Below are 18,102 nucleotides of genomic sequence, written 5' to 3' on the forward strand. Positions count from 1 at the left end.
TTTTGGGGGGGAAATGGTATAACAAGTTGTGGGTTGTTCTGGGATTTTCCTCCATTAACGCAGCAGGATTAGTATGCGCCATTGAGTAAGCAGCCACGAGGGTTCAATGGAAAACACAAAGAAGCCATGGGTGTCATGTAGAGCACAGGAACCAGTACAGTCGTGGGTCGGTGGGTGTGTCGTGTAATGCACACCCGAACCCATTGTATAATTAATTAAGGGCGAAATTAAATGGCGTCTTGGAGATTATTGATCAAGGATAAACAATGACCTTGAGAGATTTAATGTAGAAGGGAGGATATTAAAGGAGGTAATATTGAAGGTAAAAGAAAAATTGGAGTGAATAAAGAATGTTTTTTTTAAAATAATGTTGAAAAATAAAATATTTATCGTTTTGGGTCGTAAATAAACTTATTTGTTAAAATTGTGTCCACGTAGGCTTGGAATACCATACCGAAGCTAATAAACGGAATAGACACGCCACTAGCATTCGTGAATAAAATCACAACAAAAAAAAAATATTAACCTAAGGTAACCGATAGAACAGGTAGTCCTTCCACATGTTTCATTTAGCGGCAAGGGGTACACTAGTTGTTTATATTCCTAGTTAATTTGAAGTATGGATTATTTTGAGAAGGACGAATATTTCCATTAAATAACCCTAAAAAATACACTCATGCTCTTCATCCACAATGCAAAGGCTAATACTCGTAGTCTCATACTCGCTTATCACCATCAAACCGCTACTCGCACCTATCGTAATTCCCAACTGAACGTAGTGCGCGGCAGATGGAGCTTTTTCGCTTATTGGTATCAATAATGTTCGGTCAAACTATCAAATTGGTAAAAGAAAAATGGAAGGAAATTGCCAGACTTTTAGATCATAAAATCGATATCTAAAGATGGTTCCAAAACATGTTACATTTGTAGAACAGAAATCCACAGAGCGGCTGTACAACTACCAAAAGTTACATAAGTTATTCACTCCTCAACCATGAGGCTACTAGACAAATTATTGCAAGAGGACTGAAAATGAAACGGTAATATTGATTTACTATGGAGCATTAGATACTACTCAACATACGAGCAAATAACCTTAAAGAGATACGGCAAAACACAATGTAAATACATCAAGTTCAAACAAAAGCTCCAGTGTCGCTATCAGTACGACTAAGATGATCACATATTCATCATGATCATGTAAAAGTTGAAAATTCAGTTAAAAAAAATATAATTGATGACATGGATCCATTGGCTCCAAATAGTTTGAAATCAACACCAAAACACCAATTAATTTGTCAAAGAACCTCATTTAGCCAAAAAAAATCGTTAGAAGATTCATAACCACGACCAATGTAAAGTGATCATCAAAGTGAATAATAATCAATAAGCACATCAAGGGACACCCTGTCATCATCAGAATCAGACAAACCTGAGTAGCACATAGAGTAATCAATATGGTCGGGATCTGGAATATAATAGGACGAATGACCATAGTCGGCAGTGGAATCGTTAGGGTATAGAAGGTGCATGTTCGCTAATCTTTTACCCAAATCTCCTGATAAATCGATGTGGAGGCAAGAACGTAAATCCATGGATTTAAGATGAGGGCATCCATCCAGAATTGTTTTCAAACCTTCATTGTTCATGCTGTTCCCAATTAGTTGAACATGGCGTAGTTTAGGCATGCTTTTAGAAATGGCTAGAGCTTCGTCATTGCATATGTATTTGTCATTACTCATGTAATCTTCGTCATTACTCCAGTAATCTTCGTCATTGGACGTGTTATCTGGTAACTTACAACAGACACCATTTAAGCCAAATGATGTCAATGAAGGGCAAGCATGGCCGATAGCTTCAACTGTCTTATGTGAGAACGAACAATGTATCATCTGGATTTCCTCCAGCATAGGGAGTTTTTTCACTGCTTCGATCAGTCTTTCAGCAGTCAATGATAAATTATACACATAGCCGAGACGCAGATGTTTAAGATTCTTGCATCTGTTAAAATGTTTTCAGAAATACAAAGATGTATTAAAAGACAGGATGCACAAAATATAGGGCTGAATGTTTAGTCCATAAATCCAATAAAAAAATTGCCACCAGCTACAATCGAAAACCTGAAGACCAGCACGAGAAAAAGCGAATGTGGATCAGTCGGATCAAATTAGATACTCTGTTTTTGAAACTAATATCTATATTCAATCCAAATCTCCAAAAATCAAATTAGATATCCAAGTTTCAAATCCGATGCAGATTGGATCTTAGTGTGGAGCGGCGCAAAGCGCAAGGAAGAGGTATCCGGTAACAAATTTGATGTTGTCTAACATGAATAAAGGGGAATAGAAATGGCATAGGTAGTTAAAGATCCTCATGAAAAAGATATGGAGAGTGCATACTGGCGAGTCTAGTTAAGTGAGACTCATCGAAAAGATGCGACTCATCTAAAAGAGGCACCTAATATGCACCGAGGCATTTTAGGTGTTACCTCAATGCCTTATCCAAGCGGCCATACACGCATCCGAGGCTCGCTTTTTTAAACAAAGGATTGGATATCAAAAACCCCAGGCCAATCAAATGCGGTAGGATATTAAATCAAATCGAATATCCGGATATTTTACTCAGCCTTATCGGATATGCGTCAATTCACAAACAACATATAAACAACAAATACCATTACTTCCTAATTCCATTGAATTCCTTACGTTTGCTTTTTAGACATTATTTAGAGCATCTCCAATGGTTGGCAAAAAGGACTTGCTTGCAATTTTAAGAAATTGCAAGCTAATAGCTCAACCATTGGAGTTGTCCATGTAGATTAGCTTTGCTCAAATAATTTTGAGCTCGTAGCTCTATGAAGCTACTTGCTTAAATGGACCCACAAGAAAAACATAGTCAATAGGAAAATAGTGGTCTCATTTATTTAATTTTAATTTTATGTTTAGAAATTAAAAATTGAATAAATAAGTAAGAGTATATGACAAATGAGTCTAATCAAGCTAGTAGTATATTGGCTTCACCATTGGAGTAAATTGTAGCTTGAAAATGTTGTAGCTCAAAAAAATGATGTGGCAAAGGTAAGCTAGTACCAACTAGCTTACCATTGGAGATGCTCTAAATAAGTTAGAAGAATCTTCAATAGAACTCTACAATACCGCAAATAACATAAAAGATAATCACGTGAGATCTTATGTAACTAAAAATATGACGAGAAAAATGAACATTGATATACGTGCAACTCATGCTCTTGCGCATGTTTTACTGGCTGTGTTGGAAAAACTATTTGGATTGGCAAGGTGCCTTGAGGTAGCGGATCGGCTTGTTGGTTGATTTAATGACTGTACCCAGTTGGATTTAAAAAAAACGTAAGCAATTCAACGAAATAGAGGGCCCAATCCCAATCATTTACGAGTATTATAAACTAAAACATCTTTCTCCATCGCAAATCATTTATTTACCTATTAAAATAGGTCTCACAAAAAATAAAGAAGAAAACGTAAACAAATGATTGAGACGAAGAAAGTAACCTATCAACACGATTACACAATGCAGTAAGAGAATATAGCATACCTTTCAGTGATGTACGTCAAGGTCCTATGCGGGATATCATGATATTTATAACCAGATCGATACTCCAAATAGACATCAATCAAACCACCAGCACTCGAATTGATAGCGTAACGAGTCAAATTATTGAGACTCCACAGCAAATTAACATAATGACGCTTAGGAACGGTCATATTTATGGTTCTAAACGTAGCAGGTTGTTTGCATATTCTGCGAAACAACATACACACTTTTTGGACATTCTCAATTAAGTCAATTGTCAACAATTTTGAAAAGATTAGGACCCATATGTCTTCAAGTAGTTCTAACCAATTTGGGAATTGGGTTTTGTTGGTTTGATGAGTTATTAAATCGGTTCTTTGTTTCTTGTTTTTGGGTTGATTGGTTGATGATGATGAATTAGGGTTTGGAATTGAAGCCATTGTCGGAGTGGAAGTTGTGGAAGTTACGAAGTTACCGAGGGATGTTAGATGTAGAGGTTTTAAGTACATGAAGTGTTCGCACCAAAAAAAAAAATGTAGATGAAGCGTCAGTTTTTGTTTAGGTTCTGAGGTCGTGGGTTTAAGTAACGTGGCAGGAGTACAAATCTAGTATTAGGATCGATTTTACACAATGTCAGTGTAAAACGACCTTACATGAGAATAACGGACTGTTTGGTTTAATATACGTATATTATATAACTAGTATTGATGTCTAGCTTCGTTCGGGTTACATTTACTTACTATTAGATTTTTTTTTCATTAAATAAAATTACTAAAGTTGCACAACCCATAAATTTATCATTAATATATTTTTTTTATGATATATCTTACAATTACAATGAAATAAATTTTGAGTCAAACTCACTACTCCCGCTATTAATATTTTACTCTTATTAATGAAACAATGGCAATAACATTTCACTCATTACCCGTAATCGTTGTTACTTTCACTACTCCCGCCGTAATTATTGATACTGTCACTACTGCCGCATTAATATTGATAATTTCACTTCTCCCGCCGTAATTATTGTTACTTTCACTATTGCCGCATTAATATTGATTATTTCACTACTCTCATTGTTTCTACCACTTTCACTAATCTCGCTGATAATATTGTTACTTTTACCATTCATATGAGTGATTACTATCATATAACTATATCCAATGTTATTACAGCTCTTTTCTTTTCTTTATTGACGAAATTACTTTTACTACTTAGGCATGTAATTTTAAGAGGATTATATATTTATATAAATATATTACATATATGCATTATGATAGGCTATCGCACACCTATGCAAAGATAATATTTATACCCTAACAAAACAAATGAATGTAGTACGTAGGGATCGAACCACAGAGAGACGGGAGTTGTTAATTAGTTGTTATGGATTGAACTTTTATCTCGGTAGGTTAACAGTTGATTGATTGGTTTGATTTGATGTGATAATAAAACAATAATAAAGAAAATGTCTAGGGAGGTCGGGTCACACATGTTAATTATGTAAATGCTCATGTCAAGTTAGGAAGTTGATTTTACGATAATGTTTAGGCTTAAAGACACCCACCTTACGATATTAGTGTCAACCATAGACGGGGTCCTAGAGAAACTCTCGTCCATGACTAGGTCATCCTACTACACATGCTTAGTCTAATTCAATTCCGTGCCTCTCGACTTTTAGAATAAATGAACAAACTTAATCAATGAATAAGGCCTTTAAACATAGATTAATTAAACGTGACGATGCAAACATGTGATAGAGACAATTTATCAATTTAACTTAGCCTCATTTTAACATTTACAATTTACTTAGTCATGCATGGTTTCCCTTACTCCTTAGACAAATGTAACTACTCAAACATGATGAAAAATGTAAACTACACTAATGATAATTAAAATGATAAGCATAATGGAAATATAAATAGAAATTACCTTGCAATATGGAAATGAACTAGAAATGGAAGAACAATGCTTGTAATGAAATAACTTGAAATGAAACTTTGGAATATAACTTGAATGGAAATTGTATTGAAATGTTTATAACATAAAGTAAATCTAAACTAAGCTAAGCTAATAACTAAACTAATCTAACTACTAAACTTAGAGAGAATTATGAGAAATAATTGTGTATGCGAATGGTGTCCAAAAGCCTTGTGACGAGTCCCCTATTTATAGGATTTGAGTGTGTAACGTAAACAAGCCAAAAACACACGTCCCCGATCGGAGACACCCAACCCCAATCGGGGTTAGCATTACCCTGGTATTTTCCATTTAATGCTTGATTAAAGTCTTTGTGGAATCCAAAGTTTGTTGTTAATGCCTCCTTTAATCTCCGGATTAAGACTCTTTTGGCATCCCATGAGCATCCTATGACAAGCATCTTATAACATTTTTGTGGACTTTGCAATTTGGGTTTTGACTTTCATTTGCATTTTATTTCCATTTTCTCACATTAGTCCAACACTTTTGCTCATGTAAGTCGATGCTTTATTTCATTGTTGGTCCATTCTTCTCTTCAACTTAGCTTTGTATCCTAGTGCTTGCAAATATGTGGAATTAAGCTCCTTAATTTTTAAGTACCTACAAAATATGATAGAATATGCAAATGCAACTAGAAATATAATATTAACTCAAAATCACTAAGGTTAGTGCATAATGTCATACAAAATGGAGCTAAAATAAGAGGTAAAAATGTATATAATTTGGACTTATCACATTAAATCAAATCGAAAGAATTATGCAATATTATATATTATGGAATCTAACTTCAATTATGTATAACCTACTTATATTATATTTTTGTATGTTAAATAATAAACATCTCTATACATCTAATAAACTATAAAGTTTAATAAAATTGCATAAATTTTAAATTTAATATATAATTTTATGATGATAATAATTAATACCATAAGTCTGCATGTTTATATTAACTAATTATTTTATTTTAAGGAAATTGACCATCTTATAGTCTCTATAAATATTTAGGAAAATTACCAAACATCTTCTTTCTTTTAGTCTCCTTGGAATTGACCATCTTAATTATTTATTTTATTTTATTTTAAGGAAATTGACCATATTAATTAATTATTTTATTTTAAGGAAGTTGACCATGTTTTAGTCTCTTACAATTGTTTAGGAAAATTAACAAGCTTCTATATAATTTAATTTTAACCCAAATTATATAATATTTGCATTGAGATCCCTTAATCGGGTCCATCACATGGTGCAAGTGATTTAAAACTATATAGTATAATTAATTTGTATAACTTTCTTTAATTACATTGAAGTCCCTTGGTTTCATGATGTGAATATGTGATAACAAAAAAAAAGATTGTGCTAAATTGGTAAAAAAAATTTGGTATAATATATGTAATATTCTATTCTTTCGATTAGTTAGATTTGACAAAACAATCCTTTTCAAATAGTCCAACTAGACCTGTACCCCGGCCGGCCTAGGGCCGGGTCGGGCTGGCCAGGGGGCGGGCCAGGCTCTCCTGGTAAGACCCTGGGCAGGGGGAGGGGCGGGCTTGGTCAAGCCGGGCCGGGCTGGGATATGCTTGTCCCGGACTAGGCCCGTGACGGGCCAAGGCCGGGCCGGGCTGACGGGCCAAGGCCGGGCCGGGCTGACGGGCCTAACCAATTTATTTATTTTTTTTGAGAGAAAAGAACAATTCACTAATAGAACGTCATACGGCACTTACAAAGAATAATTATAATCGAAAACAAATCTAATGGAAACCAAAGAAAAATAATTTTCTTATAAACTAGGGATCTCAAAACAGCATCTGACAATTCGGCTCGTCCTATTATTGCTATCTTCATGTAGCTTTTGAGGGGATCCTTCGTTTGATTTATGAGATAAAATTTACCTCTGACTGGTTCCAAAGATCGTTGACAAATTATTTTTACCCTTTGAAAGAACACGCTGCAAACCATCAACAAACTACTCTTGACTATATTACTGATGAAACTAACCCCACGAATAAATGGAAAAACCCCGAAATAAGGGAAGGAAAAATAATTCTCACCAAAAGGGAGACTTTTATTGAATAGAAGATATATATGCATACTATTGATTGAAATTTGAAACAATTTTGGGGCTTACCATCGATCAATTGATAATCGATGGGAGCCCCCTGTATAGTATGATGGAGGCTAGGGTTTTTTTAGAGAGAGTTTTTTGAGAGAGAGAAAAATATAATTTATTTTTATTTCTTACTATTTTGCTAAAATGGCGGGCCAAAGCCGGCCGGGGCCGGGCTGGAATTTCAGGACCCGGGCCAGGCCCGGGGCAAGGGTAGGTCACGACCGGGTCAGGCCAAATTGCATAAAATGACGGGCTAAGACGGACTGGGTCTAGGTCAGCATGTTCTGATGACCAGCTCTAAGTCCAACCAAAAGAATCTGACATCAAGATTCAAGAGACTCGAAGTAAAATACGATATAAAAGTCAGTTGCTGATTCGAACTTTTTAGAGCCTAATCAATACTTAACTAATCCTAATGATGCAACCAAAATAGTAAGATTTAGAAATAACCCGTATGCAAAATAGTCCTAAACTGTTATAAACTGAAACGACTGGTAGTCCGGTACACACTGATGTTTGATTGATCTACAATAGCTCATCCAAAATACATTGAACTCAACCATCCGAAAGCAGTGTGAAGCGAGTATATATTGAGCTGTGATGTAACTTTATTAATGTATTGAGCTGCGACTTAGTTATATTCAGTTTCGGTTGAATTTTATGGAGCCGTCCTTCAATTTTGTTAAGCTACAAGTTATATTTATTGAGTTTAGTACTCTGCTCTAGTTTTTTTGAACTATGATTTATATTTATATTGAGCTCAGAACTTGTAAACTGTGTGTTTAACTAAATTGAATCGTGAGTAAAACTTATTGAGTGGTGCTTTAAATTACGAAAATGTCACTGATTGCACATACTATCGGTTTTAACTTTTATGTCTCTATTTACAATTTACTAGGGTGACTCATAAACTTCCACCAAAAAAAGTCGATTGGACCTTATTTGATGGAGCAATTTAAGTTCCTGACCTTTTGATTTCTTCTATGATAATGAATTGATAAATGTCTAGAGTAGAGAACGTTTCGAAACACATTACATCTTCAGAACTCAGATCGGTATACTGGCTGGACTCTGGAGGTAGCAAAAACTCGGTGACTTCTCAGGGATGAGAGTCTACTAGACAATTTGTAACAAGGATGAAAATGAAACATTAATAACATTCAATTTCGCGTATAACCCCGAGAATACGGTGGAAACACAATGTAAATACAGCAAAGTCGAAACACAATCACATATTCATCATGTCATGTAAAAGCCGAAAATTCAGGCAGAGGATTCATAACCAGGATAAACCATCACCAGTAAAGTAAATTGTCAAACTGTCAAAGGGTATAATAATCAATATATGCAGCCTCGTCAAAACCGTCATCATCAGAACCAGAGAAACACGAGCAGTAATCAGGGTAATCAGAATAGCTGCCATCTTCATAGTCATCTTCATCAGAACAGGTACCACGGTTATATTTGGCAGCGGAATCATAAAGGCATATAAGGCGCTTATTGGCTTCAATTCTTTTACCCAAATCCCCTGATAAATTGATGTAGGAACAGGCACGCATATCTAGGAATTCAAGATGAGGACATCCATCTAGGATTGCTTTCAAGCCTACATTGTCCATGCCGTTCCCAATTAGTTGAAGATGGCGTAGTTTAGGCATGCTTTTAGAAATGGCTAGAGCTTCCCCATTGTATACATAATCTGCTTTTTTAGATCCGTCACCATTTAAGCTGAATGATATCAGTGAGGGACAAGCATGGCCGATTGCTTCAACTGTCTCATCTGAGAAAGAATTGATTTTAACCTGGATTTCCTCGAGCATTGGCAGTTTATAAACTGCTTCAATCAGTTTTTCATCAGACACATATACCTCGTGCCCAAGGCGCAGATGTTTGAGATTCCTGCATCTGTTACAACCATATATTAAAACAGAATGCACAATCCTTCCTCCCATCCAGCCAGACCAAAGGTAACATGTAACATGGACCCACTTTTTTCCTCAGAAAAGTGGGTCCATGTTATTTTTGGTTTGGATGGAAAGAGTGGATCTATGTTACTTGTTGGTCTGGATGGGAGGGACGTGGAGTAACTAATGATGTCAGATTGCCGGTAAAAAAATCAAGTTTAAAAGGGGTCAAATATAACGCAGCCAAATAGTAACTAAATAATAAGTTCGAGTACAAATTCGAACATAAAAACAAACGAAAATGGAGGCGGTAAACCAAAATCAAATAAAAAAAAAGATTAGATTAAATGTATACCTGTCAATGATATACATAAAGATATCGTCGTCACAGAGATACTCCATATAGATATCAGCCAAACCACCGGCACTACAATCGACCGCGTACCGAGTCATAAAATGGAGATTATAAGGCACATTATTAGTACTTTGACCGTGAGGAAGGCTCATATCAATAGTTTTAAATACGGAGGGTTGTTTACATATTTTGCGAAACAACATACAAACTTTCTGGACGTTCTCAATTATTTCAATTGTCGTCAATTTTGAAAAAATTACGATCCATATGTCTTCTAGTAATTGTAACCAATTTGGGAATTGGGTTTTGTTGGTTTGATGAGTAATTAAATCGGTTTTGTGTTTCTTGCTGTTTGGTTGATTGATTGATGATGAATTGGGGTTTGAAATTGACGACATTGTCGGATGAGGGTTGTCGAGGTTTAGGCGGTTACTCGGTTAGTCAGGGATATTGAGGTTTTAAGTACAAGAGAAGAAGTGTCAGTTTTGGACTTTTGGTCTAGGATTTAAGAACGTGGGTATTTGTAACGTCCACAAATTCTCATTGATGGCAGCCATATTTGGTCTTCAGCTGAAGACGGGCCAAATGTCGCCATTTTAACTACAAAATGTTACCATTTTAATGACAAACTATTATAGCTTTAAAAATTATTTACCTTAAAATGGTTACATTTTCATCTTAAATGGGTGACATTTTGCCCGTCTTCAGCTGAAGACCAAATATGTCTGCCATCAGCAAGACTTGCTGTTGTAACGTCGTACGTTGTATACACGTGATTATTAATTGATTATCACATAGAAAAAGACGTCTCCCTTCACTAGGTGACGGTCTATTTTTTTTATTTTTTTTTATAACGTGGAGGTTGGATCCTCCCGGCACGCGTCAATACCATGCTAACCAACACGTACCATGTAAGCTCAATTCACGGGGTTACCTCTCACGGGAAGACATGTGGCCAAGTCTCTTCCTCTAGACGGTCTATTTTAAAAAAACACAAAATTTTCAAAGCGTCTTGCTTGTGACGGGCTAATTCCGTCACAAGCTAAAGACCTCTCACAAAAAGGGAGAGGGGATAAGGTGGGGCATCCCCCATGTGCTTCCCCACTCACCTCTCATGGGTATTTTGTGAGAGGAAATGGTATCCGTCACAAGTTTGTGACGGATATCGCCGTCTTCAATGAGATTTTGTGCAAAATTTTTTGTTTACTTCCGTTGTAAGTAGAAATAATTTACAACGAAAGTATAACTCCATCTAAATCCACACTTTCTAAGTAGGAATAATTTACAACGAAGGTATAACTCCATCTAAATCCACACTTTTTTTGGGAGTGACGGTGCTTTCCACCCCTTCGTAACAACTTACAGCTGTTGTAAACAAGATTTAAAAATTTATTTAGTGCTAATAAATAAGTTGTCTTCTAATAATGAAATCGTTTCAGGTGGTTGTCCTACCTAAGAATTCTTGGATTATTATATGAGGAAAGCGAGATTGTAATATCCAGTGTTATTCACACACGGTAATATTCATGGTACTCAAAGTCTCAACTTTAAAAGTTTAAATTAGAAATTAATCCATTTTTAAATCTAAATTTTTAAAATTACCCTCTAATAAATAAATAAAAATATTCCTAAAAATATTCTTTTAAGATAAACTTTTATTAAATCTTAAAATTAATCTTATATAAATGGTAGTAATATAAGTAATAAAAAAGGTACGTATAATATAAATTTGGATACTAATATAAATTGTTACTCGTACAATCTAATTTATGATAAAAATAGGTACGACTATTATGAAAACATGTAATAAATGACAGAATTAAAGAGTCATTTTGAGTCATAACGAGTAATAAAAAAAAGCCACGAAATCAATATAAAAGCACTACTACAGATACAGGCTATAACAACGGTTAAAAACCGTTGTTATATAAAAAAGCGGACGTTGTTAAAGCGTCCGTTGTAAGAGGTTTTAAAAACGGTTGGTTTTCTTAAGTAACCCGTTGTTAAAACTATTAACAACGGTTTTAAGTATAAAAACCCGTTGTGGAAAATGTGACTCAATTTTGGGGGGAAAGTTATAACAACGGGTTGTAATATACAAAACCGTTGTTATAACTAAAGACAACGGGCTGTTTATAAATAACCGTTGTTGTTTGTTCTTAAAAAAAAAAAAATTAAATATTACTAGATGCATGCATAATTACGGCCCGTTATAATTCCAATGCATGCATTATTACTGACATCCCTGTGCATATGAACGGACAATATGGAATGAGAAGGGTTAATAATAAGATTTGAAGCAGCAGAGAGATATATGATGATGATTATGGCACAACTTTCTAACATATATATTAATTAAAAAATAACTCAAACCACACATTGCTTAGTATAAATACATGTGATGGGGCATATTCTGCACCGCTGACCAAGTCAACATATTGGGCAAAGTCAAGGGTATCCACAGCAAAGTCAACGACTTAGACAGTCTAGCCGGTGAAGCCCATCGGCCTGTCACCTGGGTCTCGGCCAGACAACTAGCCAGCCGGGACACAAATCCGCGTACTCATATCCAAGACCCTCGGCGAGCCTGCCACAGGTCCATCGGCCGAGGGTATAACAGTCTTTTCACCTGATAGCCACTTGGCCACTACGTGACAAAAGGCGAAAGCCTATAAATACTCCTCAATCTTCATTGAGGAAAGGATCCATAAATTGACCTAATAACCACTATTCATCTGGTAATATCTTGCTTATCTCTCTACAATACACTCTTAGCCAAGTTACAACAACTTCTCTCTAAGTTCACTGACTTGAGCGTCGGAGTGAGTACGCTCGGCCAAAGCCGAGCCCTCAGTTTGTTCATCGTTTCAGGAGACCGCAAGGAGGATTCAAGCAAGGACATCATTCTACTAGCTACGAGTGGTAACAAACACCTGCTCTGGAATTAAACCCGGAACAATTGGCGCCGTCTGTGGGGAAAGACACTAGAAGCTAGTCACATTCATTCCCAAACAACAAAAACAAAAACACAAAAAAAAACCCACCCAAAAAGCTAGGATGTCGAAACAACAAGAGATAGTCGCAACCGACGAAACCACATTCTACCAAGATGATACATTTCACCATTCTGGAGTAGTGCAACCCTCCACCGGCGGAGTAGTCCAACCGGAATTCGGAATGCCGATAACATCGGACACGCCGCCGCCCGCCAACCAGGTCACCATCATGGGACAGGTGGTTGACGTAGCAAAACTGAAGACACTCCTGGACCTAATTGGGAGTGCACCAGCTCAGAACGTGACTCCAAGAAACCTGAACGGAGCACTGGGAGAAGCAGACCCTACCAAGACGCCGGAGGAGCCCAAAGTGGTCGTGGTAAACGTAAGTCCTTCTCGTACTCGGGAGAGGACATCGCCGCCGCAACACCGACGAGGCACACCCCCGGGAACCAGTGGCCCGACTCGGAGAGCGGAGAAGAAGCCCGAACCGGAGAAGAAGTCCTTCCCGCTACGAGGAGAGAAGCCGGACTAGGAACGCAAGGAGTCGGTCGCCGCGTGTCATCCGACACGTGGTCAAACAGCCCCTCAGTGATTATGTCCTAGACACCGCCGTGCCAACCAAGTCAAGTTGCCGGCGTTCACATATAAAGGAGACAATGACCCGACCGACCACGACCACGCCGAGGCTTTCGAGTCTTACATGTCGGTATGGGAGCAGCCTGATGAGGTCTGGTGCCGAGTCTTCCCAACGACTCTGCATGGGATGGCTCAAAACTGGTACAAGGGGCTTCCCGACGGTTCGGTATACTGTTTCGCCGACCTAAAGGACGCCTTCTTAGCCCAGTACTCTTGCAACAAAAGGACGGTCGTGGAGACGTCGGACCTCCTGACTATCAAGCAGGAGGAGGGCGAGTCTCTACGAAGCTATATGAAGAGGTTCGACGACAAGGTCCAGCAGATTCGAGAAATCAACCCCGAACTTGCGGCTTTCGCACTGATGAAGGGCCTCCCAAAGGGAAACTTAAAAGACGAGCTCATCAAGCACGGGGTTTGGGCACAGACGCCGCCAGAAGATGACCGATCAGGCCATCAAGGTAGAAGATTACCACAAGACCTGGGTAGGCCCCAGCGACGCCGAGCCCTCAGAGAGGAAAAGCCGCCGGGATGATAGCCCGGATGAGAGACGCCGCGGCGACAATATGTCTACGGATCCGAAGCAGTCCTACCAATTGAAGCGACGGTGCCGACATTCAGAACGGCTACCTTTAATCCAGTCGAAAATGAGGAAGGCCTTAAAGCCTCCCTGGATCTAGTCGAAGAAAGCCGAGATACGGCACGCCTCAACTTGGCAGTATACCAAAACCGGATGAGAAGAGCCTACAACCGAAGAGTCCACAAGAGGGACTTAAAAGTAGGAGATCTAGTCCTAAGAAAGTCGGCCGCCACCAACAAAGGAAATATTCACGGTAAACTAACGGCCAACTGGGAGGGTCCCTATGAGGTGATTGAAGAAATGAGACCGGGTACATACCGGCTGACGGACATGGAGGGTGTGCCTTTGATGAGCCATTGGAACACCGACAACTTAAGAAAGTACTTTGTATAGCGGCGGAGGTGTCCAAACCCAATGTGGACACCCCAACGCGTGATCTTAAATGAAGAAACAACCAAGTTTTCCATCCAAGTGCCTGTCCTCCATAATCGCCACCCAGAAAGAAGAATTGCTACCGAGCCATAACCCCGTTACCTTGGCAATTGGCCGAGAGCGACGGGGACACAATGACCGGTACGCTAGAAGAATTGCTACCGAGCTATAACCCCGTTACCTTGGCAATTGGCCGAGAGCGACGGGGACACAATGACCGTGCGCTAGAAGAATTGCTACCGAGCCATAACCCCGTTACCTTGGCAATTGGCCGAGAGCGACGGGGACACAATGACCGTGCGCTAGAAGAATTGCTACCGAGCCATAACCCCGTTACCTTGGCAATTGGCCGAGAGCGACGGGGACACAATGACCGGTACGCTAGAAGAATTGCTACCGAGCCATAACCCCGTTACCTTGGCAATTGGCCGAGAGCGACGGGGACACAATGACCGATGCGCTAGAAGAATTGCTATCGAGCCATAACCCCGTTACCTTGGCAATTGGCCGAGAGCGACGGGGACACAATGACCGTGCGCTAGAAGAATTGCTACCGAGCCATAACCCCGTTACCTTGGCAATTGGCCGAGAGCGACGGGGACACAATGACCGGGACGCTAGAAGAATTGCTACCGAGCCATAACCCCGTTACCTTGGCAATTGGCCGAGAGCGACGGGGACACAATGACCGTTACGCTAGAAGAATTGCTATCAAGCCGTAACCCCGTTACCTCCGCAACTTGCCGAGAGCGACGGGGACGCACCGTCGATACACCAAAGACGTTACGCAGTTGAGATATACATTCGAACTGCCTCGGCCATACCAAAGGTAAAAACGAAGGCACTCAATTAATAACGCAAAAAGGACAAACAAAGATGTTTGATCAATGCCTCGGCCAAGCCAAAGGCCAAAAGGATAAACTTTGTTAAAAGAGTTGTAAGAAGAATACAGACGACGGCCGTCCCCATAGGGGTAAGCCTAAACACAACCTACCAAGAAAGTTTTTACAAACAAGGAAAAAGAAAAGCAAAAGATTACAAGCATATCATTTGAAGCGCCAAAAGATGGCGGGGAGGAAAGGCTCAATAGTTGGCCCCCGAACAGCTAAGGCTATCCGAGATGCCGGGTGAGTCTGGTGACGACCGCCCGTCTCCCTATGCCTGTTGCTCCCCTCCATCAGAGGCAGCAGCATCCACGGTGCCCGGCTCAAGAGAAGGCTCGACATTTTCAGGCACCTTTAGCCTCTCGGCCTCCTTTTCGGCCTCCTTTGCATCATAGGCCGTCTTGGCCAACGCTATCTGAGCTGCCTTCGCCGCCTCCGCCTTCTCAGCGGCCGGCGCTCCGCGAGCTTCACCATCTCATCCGGAGGAGCTGGTCATATTTATCCCACGGGAAAACGCCGTCGGGATCGAGCCTTCTGATTGCCTCCTTGGCCGCCTCCTCGGCCTGGTCCCGGAATTGAACGCACATTTTTGGGAGGAGATCATCTTGAAGCATGTCAATATCCTTCTCTTTTTGAGCAAGGATAGCCTGTGTGTCCCTGAGCACCTCCGCCTGCTTCTGGAACCGATCCTCCCACTCGTCCCTCTTGGCAACCACGGCGTCGTAGGCACCCTTATATCTCTCCGTTCCTCCATCATCTTGGCCGTGGCGCCATCACCTCCTCAACCTTGGCCCTCTCGGCCTTCAGCGGCTTCTCGGCCTCCTCCGCACGCTTCTCGGCAACACGAAGATCCACTTAGCCTTCCGGCTTCCCTCTCGCGCGGAGAGAGATCAAGCTTGAGCTTTGCAATCGTGGCCCAGTTGGGCCGCGGCCTTTTCCTGCTCCATGATGAGGGAGGCGGCTAGACGGCTCCATTTCCCCAACCTCTTATATATTCTCTCACCCTCCGCCACGAGCTCGGTAGGAGTAGCCTTCAGGGTGAGGAGTCAACGGTGACATTCTTGTCACCCGCCTTCTCAATCGTCTTTTCAGTCGCTTCCCCTTGCTTGCCGTTCGGTGAGAACGCTGAGAACGCCATTGCCGATGATGTATCTACAAAAAATTTACACAAGGCATCCATGTCACCGTGCATTGGCACATCAGAAAGTCTGTCATCAGGAACGCCCAACGAACCGGCTAAATCCGAACCACAAGTTAGATCCGTACCAGTTTGGACCCTCTTTTTGGAGGGGCTGGTAGAGGCAGGCTTCTCCCCGGCATCGGTGGAAGCAGACGGTGGGTCTTTCCTCTTCTTCGGAGAAGGGGCCTTAGCAACGGTCACCTCCTCCTCGCAAATGTTGATCACCTCCACATGATCCTTTTGGACCACCGGGGCGAAGAGGAGTTGGCGTTGAAACCGCCGCCGACTTGGACGCCGCCTTCTTCGACCTTTTCGCACGCCTACAAGAACTGTGCATGGGCCGTCTCCCGATCCAACCCCCTAGTCTGCTTTTCCATGATTTCGTTGGGGGATAGCCTGCGATCTTTCGAATCGGCCCGTAGGACGCAGATCGACAACCTTCCCGTCCTTGTCGAGCCCTAGCCTCTTCAAGTCCTTCTCAGACAGATCCCGCCCAAACCGATCTGCAAGAAATCAAACAAGAGTTACATAAAGGAAGTAAAACAACGCTCCGAAAAAGAAACATAACAAGCAAGGTGGGCCTCACACCGACCCCACTCACCCCAGGCGAGGGTCGGTATGAGGCCGACGCGGCATAGCACTCATCCTGGATAATAATCCGAGTCGGGGCAGCCATCCCTCCTTAGCATCAAACAGTTTGCATCGCCCGCTTCTCATCCGCATAAGGGGGGACAAACGAAGCGTCCATCTTAACCTTGCTACCCCGGGTGATGTGTTTCTCATACTCATCCCGGTCTCACACCGTAAGTGAACGGGGCTCGGAAAGACCGAGGCAATGGGAAGTCATCCGGCACTGGACGTACACCCATCGCCCTTGCCGTCTTTGCAAGAAGTGAGTTTGTTCACGGAGACGTGGCTCCGGCTCCGCTCACTTTGTCGCTGTACCATCCCACTTTGCCGGATTTTGACGGCCGAAGACTATGGAGGCGGCGAAACAAGTTAACTGATGGGACCTCCCCCTAAAAAGACAGATCCATACAAAGCCGACTATCGTCCTCATGGCCAACGGATGCAGTTGGGCCACGGCGACGTTCATAGCTTTGATAATGGCCATGACGTGCTCATTCAAAGGAAACCGGAGCCCATACTCCGGATGCCTAATATACACGCCAATATGACCCGGGGAGGACAGCGAGACGCCCTGACCCTCCCCAGGGATAACAATCTTATACCCCTCACCGAAGGAGAAATGATCTCCGAAAAGAGTCTCTCCGGAATCGCTTGCGAATTTATTTGTAAATACACGGTCGAGGCCGGTCGTGCGAGCCTCACCATGATCCGGGATAATCGTCCTTCCACCATCAACGGGAGCCCCCTCATCATCGACATCATCCTCATCCTCCAACTCCTCCGGAAAGGGGCGGACCAACGGCGGGAGAGGGAGACCTAGGGCCCCCAAACCTTAACGGGACGACTTCTAATATCTCCTCCTCGTC

General features: G+C 41.0%; 2 protein-coding genes across 2 annotated transcripts; both read right to left on the reverse strand.

Moving 5' to 3' along the window:
* Positions 1 to 874: 874 nt before the first annotated feature.
* On the reverse strand, positions 875 to 4,148 carry LOC141613554 (putative F-box/LRR-repeat protein 9). The gene is made up of 2 exons (XM_074432290.1): positions 3,571 to 4,148; positions 875 to 2,001 (listed from the first exon to the last, which is right to left on the reverse strand). The coding sequence occupies exons 1-2, from the start codon at positions 4,056 to 4,058 to the stop codon at positions 1,368 to 1,370; spliced, it is 1,122 nt and encodes a 373-aa protein (XP_074288391.1). The 5' UTR covers positions 4,059 to 4,148; the 3' UTR covers positions 875 to 1,367.
* Positions 4,149 to 8,606: 4,458 nt separating this feature from the next.
* On the reverse strand, positions 8,607 to 10,392 carry LOC141613558 (putative F-box/LRR-repeat protein 9). The gene is made up of 2 exons (XM_074432295.1): positions 9,899 to 10,392; positions 8,607 to 9,544 (listed from the first exon to the last, which is right to left on the reverse strand). Exons 1-2 carry the CDS (start codon positions 10,294 to 10,296, stop codon positions 8,962 to 8,964), a joined length of 981 nt encoding a protein of 326 aa, XP_074288396.1. The 5' UTR covers positions 10,297 to 10,392; the 3' UTR covers positions 8,607 to 8,961.
* Between the last annotated feature and the right edge of the window lie 7,710 nt (positions 10,393 to 18,102).

This window comes from Silene latifolia, chromosome 11, assembly GCF_048544455.1.
Source record: "Silene latifolia isolate original U9 population chromosome 11, ASM4854445v1, whole genome shotgun sequence".
Lineage (NCBI taxonomy): Eukaryota > Viridiplantae > Streptophyta > Magnoliopsida > Caryophyllales > Caryophyllaceae > Silene > Silene latifolia.